The sequence below is a fragment of the Fusarium solani genome (genome assembly GCF_023522795.1).
Source record: "Fusarium solani strain SB1 chromosome Unknown bctg00000002, whole genome shotgun sequence".
In the NCBI taxonomy this organism is placed as follows: domain Eukaryota; kingdom Fungi; phylum Ascomycota; class Sordariomycetes; order Hypocreales; family Nectriaceae; genus Fusarium; species Fusarium solani.
The window spans coordinates 932280-946498 of NW_027072155.1; the positions used below are offsets into that span (position 1 = coordinate 932280).

At 52.2% G+C, this 14219-nt stretch overlaps 5 protein-coding genes across 5 annotated transcripts; 3 read left to right on the forward strand and 2 right to left on the reverse strand.

Annotated features, from left to right (window-relative positions):
* Nucleotides 1–211: 211 nt before the first annotated feature.
* On the forward strand, nucleotides 212–2310 carry MRS44_004267 (uncharacterized protein; the record flags this gene model as incomplete). Its single annotated transcript, XM_065622137.1, has 5 exons — nucleotides 212–766; nucleotides 820–1015; nucleotides 1066–1203; nucleotides 1256–1420; nucleotides 1469–2310. 5 exons carry the CDS (start codon nucleotides 212–214, stop codon nucleotides 2308–2310), a joined length of 1896 nt encoding a protein of 631 aa, XP_065478209.1.
* A 289-nt stretch (nucleotides 2311–2599) lies between these two features.
* MRS44_004268 (uncharacterized protein) lies at nucleotides 2600–2995 on the reverse strand (the record flags this gene model as incomplete). Its single annotated transcript, XM_065622138.1, has 1 exon — nucleotides 2600–2995. The coding sequence occupies one exon, from the start codon at nucleotides 2993–2995 to the stop codon at nucleotides 2600–2602; it is 396 nt and encodes a 131-aa protein (XP_065478210.1).
* A 2043-nt stretch (nucleotides 2996–5038) lies between these two features.
* On the forward strand, nucleotides 5039–6040 carry MRS44_004269 (uncharacterized protein; the record flags this gene model as incomplete). Its single annotated transcript, XM_046277708.2, has 2 exons — nucleotides 5039–5191; nucleotides 5243–6040. 2 exons carry the CDS (start codon nucleotides 5039–5041, stop codon nucleotides 6038–6040), a joined length of 951 nt encoding a protein of 316 aa, XP_046125732.1.
* A 1689-nt stretch (nucleotides 6041–7729) lies between these two features.
* Nucleotides 7730–9535, forward strand: MRS44_004270 (uncharacterized protein; the record flags this gene model as incomplete). Its single annotated transcript, XM_046277709.2, has 1 exon — nucleotides 7730–9535. One exon carries the CDS (start codon nucleotides 7730–7732, stop codon nucleotides 9533–9535), a length of 1806 nt encoding a protein of 601 aa, XP_046125733.1.
* A 525-nt stretch (nucleotides 9536–10060) lies between these two features.
* On the reverse strand, nucleotides 10061–13297 carry MRS44_004271 (uncharacterized protein; the record flags this gene model as incomplete). The annotated part of the gene is made up of 1 exon (XM_065622139.1): nucleotides 10061–13297. The coding sequence occupies one exon, from the start codon at nucleotides 13295–13297 to the stop codon at nucleotides 10061–10063; it is 3237 nt and encodes a 1078-aa protein (XP_065478211.1).
* Between the last annotated feature and the right edge of the window lie 922 nt (nucleotides 13298–14219).

Genomic DNA, 14219 nt, shown 5'->3' on the forward strand with positions numbered 1-14219 from the left:
TCTTACATTTGGGGGCCGTTGTGACTCGTCTTGCATTCAGGCGGTTATCGCTGTTGAGGCTATTGGATATAGTGTTGGTGATATCCACATGACCCCAGTCTGGCCCCCAAAGCTGAACATCCATCAGAACTCCTCCTCTCTTCAGGCTGACAATTATCTCGAAGCCCTTCAAACCAATCTGAAAACTGACTCCTCCAAGCTGATAGCAGCCATGTCCTACCAAATCCCCCAAAGAGACACATCACCACATCCAACATTCAGACTCCACACTCCCGCAGTCGACTTTATTGAGAACCGACTACCAGAATACCATGAAGCTTTCGATGTCCGAAGGGTCCGCTACGATGCCAGTCAGGGCCAGTTTGTCGCGCTTATCCCGGCTCCGTCGCAGAGCCTGATGGTCCCTGATGCCTCACCTCCCACTCAGCCTCGACCAGCGCCAGCTCCTGTAGCCGACATGAAATTCTGGGATGAGATATTTCCCGACGCCATGGAACTCTTGAACAACGAGACTCCGACTCAGTCCAAGTATAGTGAAGAATGGGGCATACGACACTTGACCAAGTGGCAAGAGGTCGAGGCCAAGCTGGAAAAGGCCCGCCAAGTGTACGGCTTTGAGACAGGCTCACAAAATGTCGGCAAGGTCAGGAGGAAAGTTCGAAGCCTCATGGATGATCACCACGTTATCGCACAGCAGGCAACCAAGCTAGTTCCCAACTCTGAGATTGCAACGCCAATCGTTGGTGTCATCAACCTCATGGTGGATGTGAGCACATGCTACAGATTTATATAGCTACTCCAAGACTGACTGGCTCCAAGGCTTATAGCAAAGCATCCCAGGTCCGTCAAGAAGTCAACTCAAGCCTCGAGGACTTACCGGACTCGTTTGCCAAGATGGATATGTATCTTCAATCATACCCGAAAGATGCAAACATTGTAAAAGCCTCGACAAATCTCGTTCTGGCAATCTTCAAAGCGATAGAAAACTCCATCAAGTTCTACACGAGCGTACAAGGTGAGATCGCCGCCGAACCCTCAACATTCTCAGCTAACGGCATGCCACAGCCAAGAGAGCCGGCGTCGCAATCCTCACAGGCCCGCAGTACCAAGCAATCCTCGTCAAGAGCCTGACAGAGATGAAGACTTGCTGCAGTGAATTGGAGAACCAAGCACGAATGTCCTTTGATCACCGCATGATGGGCGGTAAGTGCGGAACAGCAACACCAAGACGGGTAACCGACTCTAAATCACACAGACAACGATCGTATGTTCAGAGACCTTTCAACAATCATGCAGAGAAACACTGTAACAAACATGGGTCTTGGCGCAATTCTCCGCGAACAGCAAGCCCAGACTGCAGGTGTGCTCTGGATGCAGGACATGTTCAACTGCGTCTTATCTATTCTGAGCGATAGAGAGAGTATGTCCAGCTTTCCTCAACAACCCCTTCTCTACTTACACTCTCTAGGAAACTGGCAGCCATATTCACCCGTCCCATCAAGACCAGTGACTCCACAGTCTATTCAAATGCCAGAGCTCACACCTCGAGAACTGTGGTCTCGTCTCGGTATCCCCAACTTTGACGAGATAGACCTACAGCACATGGCATCTCGCGCAGAAGAAATGTTCCATCAAGATCAGGGGCGGGCCCAGCAAGTTGTGACGACGCAGCTGTTCCGTAATTGGCTGGGCAACCCCAACTCTTCCAAGCTTCTTGTCCATGGAGACTTTAGAACGGCAGGAGATGTATCCCCTTTTTCCACGCTCTGTGCCGTTCTTGCGCACACATTCAGAGAATCGGGCCGTTACATCAGCCTCGTATTCTTCTGTGGTCGTCATCTAGCTTGGGATGAACATCAAGGTGGTGCTGTCATGATGCGTTCCCTCATCGCTCAACTACTCCGTCAGTTCCCAGGACAGTACTTTCAGCCTGAGTCTCAGATGTTCATCCAGAACATGGATCTTAGAAGTGTCGAGTCTCTATGCAGTCTCTTTACACATCTCATCGGCCAAATACCACCGAGGACACCCGTTATCTGCATCATCGACAGCGTCAACCTCTACGAGACAGATGATTACCTAGATGACCTGGCGAGCGTGATATTGAGCCTAGTCAGCCTAGTCGACGACGGTAGCCGTGGCGGAAGACCCCCGCTCAAGCTACTTCTAACCAGTCCGCGACCTACTGTTGAGGTACGAAGGATATTCGACCTAGATCCACAGGGTTTACTTCACACGGAGAGTCTGCCTTGGATCGGGAGTAACTTGGGCGTGGGGGGACTTCAGGAGCGCCTGGCCTCGGGGATATAGGAAACGTGAACATTGATACCAAACCGGCGGTAATATTATACAAGCGTGTCTCTAAAATGAAATCTAAGCCGAACCATACTATCAAGTTAACTGAACTTCTCCGAATATTTCGCGTGTTTCAATAGCCCAGGAGGTCCAACAAGCCCCTCAAACTCCAAGCCACCAGCTCTACCGTTCACCTGGAACAGTGTGCTCAATATACAAAACAAAGCTCCCTTAACGCCATCTCAACTTTTCGTTATCCATCCATCATCTTCGCTCGCCTATTCTCGCTACCACGAAGATCGTATCAAACCTTCATGTCGACGGGGCCAGATGTCGATGAAATGGCGAATGATGGTCCAAAAGCAACACCAAGATCAACAAGCTTACCCAGAACCCAACAAGACGAATAAAGAAACGCAAACATAGTAGACGAAGCGGCAATGAGTGTAGTTATTCTCCGCTTCTCAAGTCCCGGCGGTCGATGCGCATGTCGAAAGTCCAACGGCAAGTCAAACACAGACTCGTCATCAGTGTCGCTCTCTACCTCATCCACCGCGTCGCTTTCAAAATCGCTCTCGGATGAGGAGTCTGCGTCGGAATTTAGCTCAACCTCACAGTCTGTATGGTAGAGTTGAGATTCGAGCTTTTCGGGGCTTCGAGTCGCCTGGAAATAGGGTCTTTGTTGGTCGTCGAAAAACATGGTCAAGAGTCGCTAGAACAGAGTCGGATAATAATGCGAGACTGCAAACAAAGCCGCAAAAGAGACAACTCTTCGAATCACAAGTAAACAACTTTAAACAGCAGAGAAATGATGAGAGTAGACGACTTTGAAAGATGCCGCCAGATCCGAATTAAAGCAAAGTAGCAGAACAAAGAAGCTCAATCTCGTGACTTTGCTTTCAACACTGTTCCCCTCTGTTCAGAGATGATTCCTCCTCTCCTGCGTCTGAGCTTTGACGGGTGACTGAATGGGCTTGCCGTGATTGAGTTGACGATGTGCCAAGGAATAAAGGCATTGAACAATACCATTGAAAACCATGATTTCACATTGTTTAACTGCTTTAAAGAAACTCGTTAGCTTGCCACAAGCACTTGATAGTCAAGTTCAGCGTAAGTTCGCAGCGGCTCGTCTCGAGTACAAGCATGGTGGCGTCCCTATTCAGATCGATGCCCGTTCGTCAAGGACTCTTCTTTGACACGGACCATCCGCTGAACTAAAAGCCCTTAAGCCCTACAAGGTCGAGCACCAAAAAAAGAGACCTCCACAAAGAAAGAAAAAAAACGGCGTCAAGCCGTGTGGTACCCGCTGAGGGGCCAGGCCGACAAGACACGGCCGGCTCGGACGGAGTCACGATGGGTCCCGTCGGGCTTCCATTCTTCTGGAAGGATTAATTACTTTCTCCACCTTGAATGACGTGACGTGGAGTTTAGAGGAATGAAGCTATGACCCGGCTCGACGGGCTGTTATCAGGATGTCTCTTCCTGAGCCCTGATGGGCACCCCTCACAACACCTGTTCAATCAAAGGATCTCTATCACTTGAATACCACTGCTACAAAAAAGGAGAGCAGACAACATCTATCCCTCGGCTCTACTCAGGTGCACTCACATGCAAAAGCAATACCACAAAACTTACCGAGGAGCCGGAGAATCTCGCAGCCTGCTGGGCGCACATCCAATATCCAACATGACTCTGCATGTGAGGAATGCAAGGACCATCCCAGATTCACTCAGGGGAAATTCAAGCGCCAATCTACATCTCGCAGTTGCCGGGTTTCATCACAGCAACAGTCAAGGGTACCTGGTGTAAAACACAACAAGGGCGGCATTCCAGTCGTTGTTGCGAAACGCTGCATTTCAGAACAAGACAGTCAGATACAGCTCCAGATGCACATGATCTTCCAGATCCATTCCAGACTTTCGTACGGAGTAATCAGTCTCGTGCTCATTCGGCTGTGCTGAATCAATCGCCACAAATAATGCTAGTCATCCATTTCGCCGCCAAAAAAGCAACATTTCGCCCCGAAAAATAAATAAAAACCGTTTCACTCGACGAAAAGAAAAAGGACCATTAAAATTTTCAAAGAAAAGAAAACGGAAAGTATGGGAAGGGAAAAAGAAAGGCCAGCGTCGAGACCACCACCACACGAAACAAAAAAGGACCCTTGTGGAAAAAATTTGTCTGTGCCACCAGGTAATCTTATTTTGTCGTAAGCAACCTCACCCATTCCAGTTATCGAGATGGGCAACAATTGTAGATACAGGGGAATAGGGTCAATGCCGATAGCTCCATCTTCATACGAACTGAGTCAAAAGCTCAGACATACAAAATCAAGGAAAACAAACTTGAAACTGATTCTCTTCAAACGTCATCGGATCCATTCCAGCCACAATTGGGTTCCGGCTGTTGAGACCCAACCCGCCAAAGCATCCAGGGTCCAAGCTGGGATGACCCTGAGATTTTAAGATTACCTCGCCCGTCTCTGGCCCTCCCATTGGAAGACACCCCTGCCAAGAGTGCCATTGGGCACAGTTTAGGTACCCTTGATGCACCCCGCGGTCAAATTTGTTTGACAGTTTCTGTTGTTGTTGTTGTGGCCCGTCCTCCATGTAGAACTGCGTATATATGGCGAGACAGCCCTGTCCCCCTTGCGGCTGGGCTCTGCATCTTCATCAGAAGGCATACGACCACCTATCCACGCGGGCGAAGTCCTTTAGTAGTCTTCTCAACTAGTAGTCCAGACATGGCTCCACTACTGACCTTCGCCCAGCTGGAGCAGGCTGCTCTATACGTGGTGCGTCTCATCGCCGACATTCCCGGCCTTGAGAACACGCGTCTGGCCATCATCGGTGACCTGGCCGTCACCAAGTATCTGCCAAACCATGGCCGCCCTGCTGTACGTTCATGTCTCACATCACACTCTCAGCACTCACTAACATTCTCTCAGAGCATCGACCTAGTCATCAGCAAGTCCTCCTCTCCCGGTCGCGTCCGCAAGGAGATTGTCGGCCACCCCATCACGCCCCTCATCGAAAAGTCGGGCGCCGTCTTCTACCGCCACACCTCTGGCTGGGAGATCGAGGTCAAGCTCATCCCCGACTGGCTCTGCCCGTACCTCCCGGCATCTGCCCGCCGCGTCCGCGACGTCACCGGCGAGGCGACCCTGCCCTACACGTCTCTCCAGGACCTCATCGTCTTCAAGATGGACGCCTGCGGTCTCCACGAGAACGACGCCAGCAAGCGCCGCGACGCATGCGACGCCGCCGCACTCCTCGAGCTGGCCTCGGAGCACGGCGCCCTCAACCTCGATGAGGACCAGGCCGAGCGCGCCGAAGAGGCCCTCGCCGACATGGTCGAGTTCTCTGACCCCGAGCACGACAAGAACTGGTGGCAGCGATGCCTGGGTATGGTCTCGGACAAGCCACGAACTCCCCAGGAGATTCTCTCTGACCTCGCCGACCGACCCCAGACGGCTTCTTCCTCTCGCTCATCCGTCCACTCGTCCATTTCGCGAGCTTCCTCCTACGCGAGCACCCACTCCTCGACCTCTTCCGTCTCTTCCGTGGGAATGGACGAGAAGCCCTCCATGGCCGAGAAGAACGGACGTCCCCGCAAGATGAGCATCACCAAGAGGACGCCCCGACACAAGCGCCACACCTCGATCAGCGGCCTCGAGGTGCACATGCACCGCCTCGATCTCGAGCGACCAGCCTCACCCGGCATCGCTCTCACGAACCGCATCTAATGCACCACCACCACCACTTTTTCTTTGGAGTTTCTTTTTCTTGTTCTGTGATAATAGGGAACGCATGGCGGGAAGCTACTTGTACTACATTACGGGATACCCAATTGTGTCGTTTAGCGTATTGTTAATGTGTTGAGACCTATGGCAACGAGGTTTTTTTGGCAAAAAGTTCTTTCTGGTTAGGAAAAAAGTTTGGAGTTGGAAGGATATAGACGACAACGGGTTATGGTTTGGAGGATGTATTATGGACCTTGTTAGAATACCTTCTCTCATGTTTTCATTTTCCTTTGTCTAGCTGTATTCTTCTTGTTTAGATATTAGATTAGCCACTGTATCATCATTAAGATATCCCATTGCGACATACAAAGTTCGACATGTGCGTCTTGATTCCCGTGCCAAGCAGTATCCCCTTCAGCAAGTCCGAATACCTATACATGTCATCGCCCAGGATAGAGAGCGCATAGTACATCTCCCAGTGGAGCTTCCCGGGAGGGTCGTATGCCCTAAACAACCGAAGTCACTGAACCCTTACTCGAAACTCAAATCTGACTACACTCCATCCTTTACATAACTTAAACTAAGCCTCCATGAACAAATATTGATTCATATTTCTCTTTCCTATCCCGTGTCTGGTTAGCAGTGGCTCAAACAGCGTTGAGGCGCCCAGCAATATACACTGCTCGCATGGTTAGCCATAGCCATCTTATGGTTATGAAATTAATATTACTACGTCCAGTTCACTGCTATTTTTAAATTACTTGTGGCTCTGGAGCCGGGATACTAGATTCAACCCATCGAGGCCTTCCTATGTTGTAGTATCAGACGGGCAATTCGCAAGTCAGTGGCCAGAAAGCCAGATCCAGGTTGCCATCTCCCTCGAAAACGATCGACAGCTTCAGCCCCTGCGTAGAAGAAAAAGAAAGGACAGTCAAACTTGTGAGATGAGCGTGATGACAATTCCCTCGAGGTTCACATCATGAAAAATGGGTCTGACACGGACAACATTCAAGTTGACTTACAGGGATGGACGCTGTGTCCAAGACCATGCAAGCATCACGTTCACCTGCAAGAGAAACCATGCAGTTTATGTGTATGCATGAAGCTGTTGTCCTAGGCCAGATCGGTCTCATGCAAGGCGGATTAAAGTCCGGGGTAAATTGGAAGTGGTGTCGCGTGACCATCCGTAAGTTGCTTGCCGAACGGCTGATGTGTGACTGGCTTTGGAGTTTGAGCTGACTTCTTGAGATCTAAATATTGTTCTTCAACGAGATCCCACAACGCATCAATCAACGCATAGAACTACATATGCAGGTATGGCGAGAATGCTCAAATTTTCTCAGGGTTTTATTCATTTTAATTATCTTCACAAATCTTCCCTCTAGCAACTGACGTCACTCTCCAAGCAAACTCCCACCCAGCACTAGGGTAAGCCACCAGGAGCCACCCCCCGCATCAGCCGCAGTGGCGCACCACCTTATGTAAACCTCCACCTACAACCGCTCCAACCACTGCAAGGAATCCCATCCCTACCAGCCACCCCTTATCGCATCCACATTATGTAATCCTCGTGTTCAGTGAACGAACATTCCGTCACGACTCCAGGACACCCTGTCTCATCCCTCATCCCAACAACCCATACATCGCACAATTGACTGTCGCGTGCACCACTCCCTCACACCACAGTCAATCATGCTTCCAAGCCCGAGGGCAAAGTCGCGCGACGGGCTGCCTCAGCAGGCGGAGCTGCTCCAGCAGGACACGGACCGCGACCATGAGAAGGCCTCCCTTGCCAGGAAGAACAGGGACAAGATTCGATGCCTCGACGGGCTTCGCGGCATCGCTTGTCTCATCGTCTTCAACTACCACTTCTTCTGGCCCTGGACTCCTGCTGTGATGCTGGGCTATGGCGCCCTCGCCCCTCGTTCTCCCGAGCCTTACTGGAACTGGCCCTCGCTGCCGATTGTCTGCCTCTTGCATCGTGGACGTCCAATGGTGGCCATCTTCTTTGCAATCTCGGGTTATGTCATCTGCCGTCACATCCTAAGGTCAATCCACGAGCGTCGTCTCGAAGACACGTATCAGAAGCTTGCATCAGCCGTTTTCAGACGCGTCTTTCGCCTCTACATCCCTCCCACCATCAGCATGTTCATAGTGGCCATGCTTGCCCAGATCGGAGCCTTCAAGTCTGAATTCAACATCTACAAGGGTCCTGACTCGGTCTACATCAACGCCACTATTACCACCGCCCAAATCCAGCTGGATACGTCATGCGTCAACGGGACTTCCCTTATGGGCGCTGCGGGCGTCGCAAACTATCTGGGCTTGCAGGGCCCACTGTACCTGGGCAACACCACCGCCAACCTGACTGATTTGCTCTGCGTCAACTCCACCTCGCGACTCTATGGGCCCGATAAGTTCTACAAGCTCGAGGGCGAAGTCGAGGCGGAGCTGGCAAAGAACACGACGGACAACGCGACCACCACGGCCCTGGCGACCCTGGAAACTCTCTCACCGCGTTCGTATCTCAAGATTGAAAATGACAAGCGCAAGACGCCATCTTACGTTTCTGATCTCACTGAAAAGACGGATTCTCTGAATGACACGAACCCCGTCAACTTGACCTGGGTCCAGTTTGGTGGCTCATGGGAGGAACACCCCTTCATTCACGACAACATGACGTACGCCCTCAAAAACTTTACTCGGGCTTACGCGGAGTGGGCAAACCCCTTCAACTTTGGCCACTACCATCCTCGCTATGATCCTCACACCTTCACCATCCCCATGGAGTTGCGCGGCTCAATGGTTCTGTACATCTTCCTGCTGGGTACGGCAGCTCTCAAGGCAAGATGGCGGCTCCGTTTTGCAGGCTTCCTCTCTGCCTACAGTCTCTTCATCGGACGATGGGACATGGCTACATTCCTGGGAGGCGCCCTTCTCTCAGAGCTGGATATTCGACGATCTGACCCCAACGACCGGACAATAGCACCTCCTTCCGCGGGCGTCGGCAAATCTCGCCAGTCAGGCTTGCAATCAACTCCCCTCCGCGTCCTCGTCATCTTCGTGGCCCTCTACTTCCTCTCTTACCCAGATGTAGGCGCCGAGTACACTCCCGGCTTCGTCTTCCTCTCCTACTTTGTCCCCAAGTATTACATCCCCATGTCAGGCTGGATGTTCTACCAATCCATGGGTGCTCTCCTTCTCGTTCCCTGCATCCTCCGCAGCCCGCTCCTCTGCCGCCTCCTCGAGGGCCGTGTGGCACAGTACCTAGGCAAGATCAGCTTCTCACTGTACCTCGTCCACGGTCCTGTCCTACACTGCATCGGCTTCTGGATCATGCCCCGACTATTCGACAACTTTGGCCGTCTCACAGGCTACGCCATTGGCTATGCGACGCTCATCAGCATCACATTTTACCTGACAAACCTGTGGCACAGAAAGGTGGACGTCTGGAGCATGACTGTGGGAAGGAGAGTTGAGAAGATGCTGTCTGAATGAGTGAGGAGCAGTTGGGACTGGTTCCGCTGGGAAAACTGCATTGTAGGGAGGCATCATGTGGCGCAAGGTTCTTTGTTTAGAATGCAAATTTGTTTTTGGGTTATTTGGATATTGTATTATAACGTATCTACTTGGGAGAATGATATACTAAAAGTTCTTATTAACTGGACACGTTCACTGAGCTATACATATTTCGAATCTGTAAACGACAGAAACCGACATGACGTCCTCAAGGATGGTAGTCAAGTTAAGTTCATGTCCCTGAGTTCAGCAGGATGCACCGTTGCCTTTGGATATGTATGTATTAATCTTGCTCAAATGGGGTCATCTTCACAAGACCATCACATAGCTAGTATTATAGCCCTTAAGACACAAGTTTCACACGCTATGGCAAAGGATATGGGCTGAATTAGTGCATTGTCCTAATCTAGAATACCTAGTCGTTCTGAAAGTTAGTTGATACCTGGGCTGTCAATCTCATGAACCCCCCATGATTCCAAGTAATGTCCTCCTCGTCTCTCAACTCTAGAACTTTCGAATAGCATCCATCAGCTCCTTCGCAGCATCCTCGCCAATCTCATCAGCCAACCATCCCTCAGCCTTCTCAACAAGCATCTCCCAAGTATCCTCCTCACTCTTGAGCTTGCTCTTGAAGAAGACAACCGCACAGGCAGTAGCAACAATGTCGTCCTTCTGCTTGTGGTTCGCCACAGCGGTAGGTAGACTCATCTTCGTCAGATCCTTAGCCTTCACACCCAGCACACCCTCAAGCTCTCGGCTCCAAGACCAGCTGCCAGAGAAGGTCTGCAGCGTAATGAGAGTCTTGAGAGCAGTTTCAGCATTGAAAGCAGGGACAGGAGGGGGAGGAGGAGGGGCAGAGGAGCCCAAGTCGTCATCCTCCTCGAGTTCGTCAGGCAGCGGCATGCATGCTGCCTCTGCCATCTCCTTCTGGTATTGTGCAAGAGTGGCATCGTCGACAGGCTTTTCCGGAGGTGCCAGTGCCGGCGCAGCATAGATTGGTGGCTGAGGGCTACCAAATAGGCCACCTCGAGCTGCTCCCTGAGGTTGGCCAAAGGGAGAGCTGGATTGTTGGGGAGCCCCGAAAAGAGCACCTCCAGGTGCCGCGGGTGCTGCAGGAGGGGGAGCACTGCCAAACAAGCTGCTGCTTCTGTTGCATGTTGCTCCAGTGTTTCCGAAGCCACCCCCAAAGCTAGAGGACCCAAAAGCAGCAGGCTTTGCCTGGTCACCACCTTGTGCACTTCCAAAGAGTCCTCCCGTGCTGGAGGGTGCAAGCCTTTCGAAGCTTACCATCTGAGGTGCTGCAGCCGGAGCTGCAGAGCTTCCAAAGAGTCCTCCTGAGCTGCTATCAGAGCTGCTCTTCCTGCCAAACAGTCCGCCCAGGCGACCGCCTCCGCCTCCAAACAGACCTCCACCGCTCGTGGATCCGGCGTCGGTCCTGGACCTCGATGGAGCAGCCGACTTGACCATGGATCCCATGGACCTGAACATGTTTGCTCCAGGAACGCCCATCTTCTTGGACTTCCGGGCAGACATGTTTGCGGATTCCAAGCACAAGTTTGCAGAGGCAATACTACCACCCATCGGGGCACCGCGGCCATAGAAAGCATCTTGGGGTTGAATCGTGGCATAGCTAGAAGTCTCGCCATAGTCTTGATATGAAGGAGGAGCGTCGTGCTGCTTCTTCTCCCCGTCCTTTTCCTCGACAGCGACGAATGAGCACCACTTACCACCGACTTGGTAGGTGACACCAAGGCGAACAGCCTCTCGCTCGACGAGATCCGAGAAGTGGCCCTCGTGCTTTTCCTTGAAGAGTTTACCGCTGGTGTCCTTGGCGTGGGTGATCCATCCTCGGCCCTCCTCTAGCTCCTTGACCTCCTTGCGTGCCGCAAGACGGTGGATGACCGAGTCCTTCTCAGCGAGGGTGGTGATTGGGATCTCCAGCTCAAGGGGACCATGGCGAGATGTGCCCTTGAGGAGGACCGACTTGGGTCGCTGGTCAGGTGTGGCATCGGAGAGGAGCACATAGACAGTCGTGCGGTTGAATGGGAACAAGGGAGGAATCTCGCCTGGCGTCTGGAGGTAGCGAGGAATAGGGACGGCAGGAAGATGATCGTACTTGGAGTCGACGTCGGGCGCATCGGTCATAGCGGTGTCGTTGTCGTCGTCAACTGAGCGATTAAATAGAGAGATGGGTTGCTTGGACTCGCTGGTCTTCTCTGCAGCCTCAACCTCCTGGACATCAATCTTGAGGCCATCGCTGACCTTCTCGACCAACTCGAACTCGTCGTTGTCGTCGGCCGAGGTGTCTGCCTTTTCGTACTTGATCTCAAGAGAGTAGTCGGTGATGTGAGGGAACAGAGCTCCCTTGAGCATGCGAATGACCTTCTTGTCCATCTTCTCACCGTGGCCGACCGTCTGGGCGAAGCCATTACCAGCCCGAGCGACACCCTCAACCAAAGAGGTACTGGCACCGGATCCGATACCGAGGGAAAAAACTCTGACACTACCCTTGCTCTCAGCCACATTACGGTTGATGAGTTCAAACAGGCTGTCCTGGTCGTAGATGGCACCGTCAGTCAGGAGGAAGATCTCCAGGTTCATGTCGGCGTAGCGCTTCTTGAAGGTGGCCTCGACAGGTCGGTACATCTCGGTACCACCAAAGTCGGCATCGAAAGACTTGATGTGGCGCAAAGCCTTGTCGAGACTATCCTTGCTGTAAGTCTGAGACCTGTCCCAGAGGAAGCTGAAGTGGGAACCGAAGCTGCAAATGTTGAACTTGACGCCAACGGGAAGAGACTTGAGAAAGATCTCGAGGGCAGCTTTGAGGTCGGGAATGGTGCCGCCCATGCTTCCGCTGCGATCGCAGATAAAGACAATCTCAGGCTTCTCAGAAGGGAGCTTGAACTTGGGGACAAGGGTCGTCATAAGGGCACGCTGGTTGGGAATGGTGGGATGAGTCTCGAGGATGGCCGAAGGTTCTCCGATGTTTGTGGCGACAACCTGAACAATAAAGTCCTTTTCCAAAAAGGTAGAGTTCTGTTGAAGTGTGGCAGAGGCTCGACGGAGAGATGGCTCCTCAGACTCGGTCGTGGATGTGGTGCCGATGTTGACCGAGATGGGATGGGATGGTGACTGGATGGACTTGATGGAGGAGCCTTGAGGCATCTCTGCATCAATACTGAAGGCGATTCCTTCATCTCGGATGACATTTGAGCCATCTCCGAGGCTCGAGGCTGTTCCATATCGAGGGACAATGTGGGTGGGAATGGTGAATCGGACGCCGTCAACCTCGGCATCATGCTTGAGTTCACCCAGGTAGGTGATGTCCACCTGAATCTTCTCGCCAGCTGGGACATTTCCGATGGTGGTGGTGAAAACATCAGCAGACTCGAGCGACTGCTCTAGCAAACCGGCGATCTCTCCCTGTGCCTTGGCCTCCTCGTACACCTGCTTAGCCTTTTCGCGCTCCTTGACTACGCCCTTGATGACGCGGGAGCCGACCGTGCAAGTAAAGGCGACGACAGAGACTCCATCGTAGAGGGGAAAGATGTACCGAAGCTCATCGATGGCGTTTGTCTTGTCGGGGTTCACAAAGGTCTGGGTGAGGTTTGTGCGGGATGTGGTGGCGAGGATGGTGGTGTGGGCTTTGACCTGGACCTGGGGGAGGTACTTGCGAGCATGCTCGACCCAGATGAAGCAGCCGCAGCTGGGCATTACCGTTCGCTGGTAGCCGAAGAACATGTTTCTGGTGGTGTTGGGGGATATGATGTGGGGTGATGATGGTGATGTAAGTGAGAGGCACTTGGCCGGCAAAGATCAGTCACGTATCACCAAGTAGCGGGTATCAAAGATGAATGGCGATGATCAAAAAGGAAGATGAAAGATGATGAGACGGGGCGTTAGTCGTAAGTCTCTCAAAGGCTGCGGCTGAAGTTGGCGCAGCACCAGGTGAATGAATGGTCACAGTGAATTCTGGAGTGGATGGATGATGATGGAGAAGGAGAGTGGATTGGGGGGAACAGCGGTAGATCTTTATAGACGGAAGCTCTCAATTGCTAACACGGGGATTGTCCAACTGTGACGGCATTAGTCGTTGTTGTTCAAGCATTGATCGATGGATTGGACGTTGCTCAACAATTGTTTGACTTCATGGCTGCCTTGGCTGCCTGTGCTATTCTGCCTGAGGCGTTCCAGCCAATAGAACTCGACAGCTGAGTCATCAGGAATGCCCATCTCCACATCTGATTGGCTCACAGTCCTACTTCAGCCCTCTGCCCTGTTGCCTGCTTCACCGAGATGCTCTGAAACGGCACCGCGCCCAGCAAAAACACCACAGAAGAAGCCAAATACGAGTCGATTGCGCGGTTATTGATGCTATGCTTACACAATCACATGCCCTCTTCACCGTCGTTGGGCTGTGTTTCCGGCGTTTAAGCGTCCTTTTAGCGTGAGGGAGCCTACGCCTCACCACCAGCCACAGAGCACATCCTGGCAATGGCGTCTTGGCGGTGACATGGGACTTGGCCCAAGGTGACAAAGCGCAGTCTGCCTTGGCTTGAGATTGAGGTCGAGATCTTGAGTAGAGACGGGAGAGGCAGACCAAGGGTCCCGACTACTTGGGACGTCATTCCTAATGTCGCATAGTCGATATATTCCGTGACTC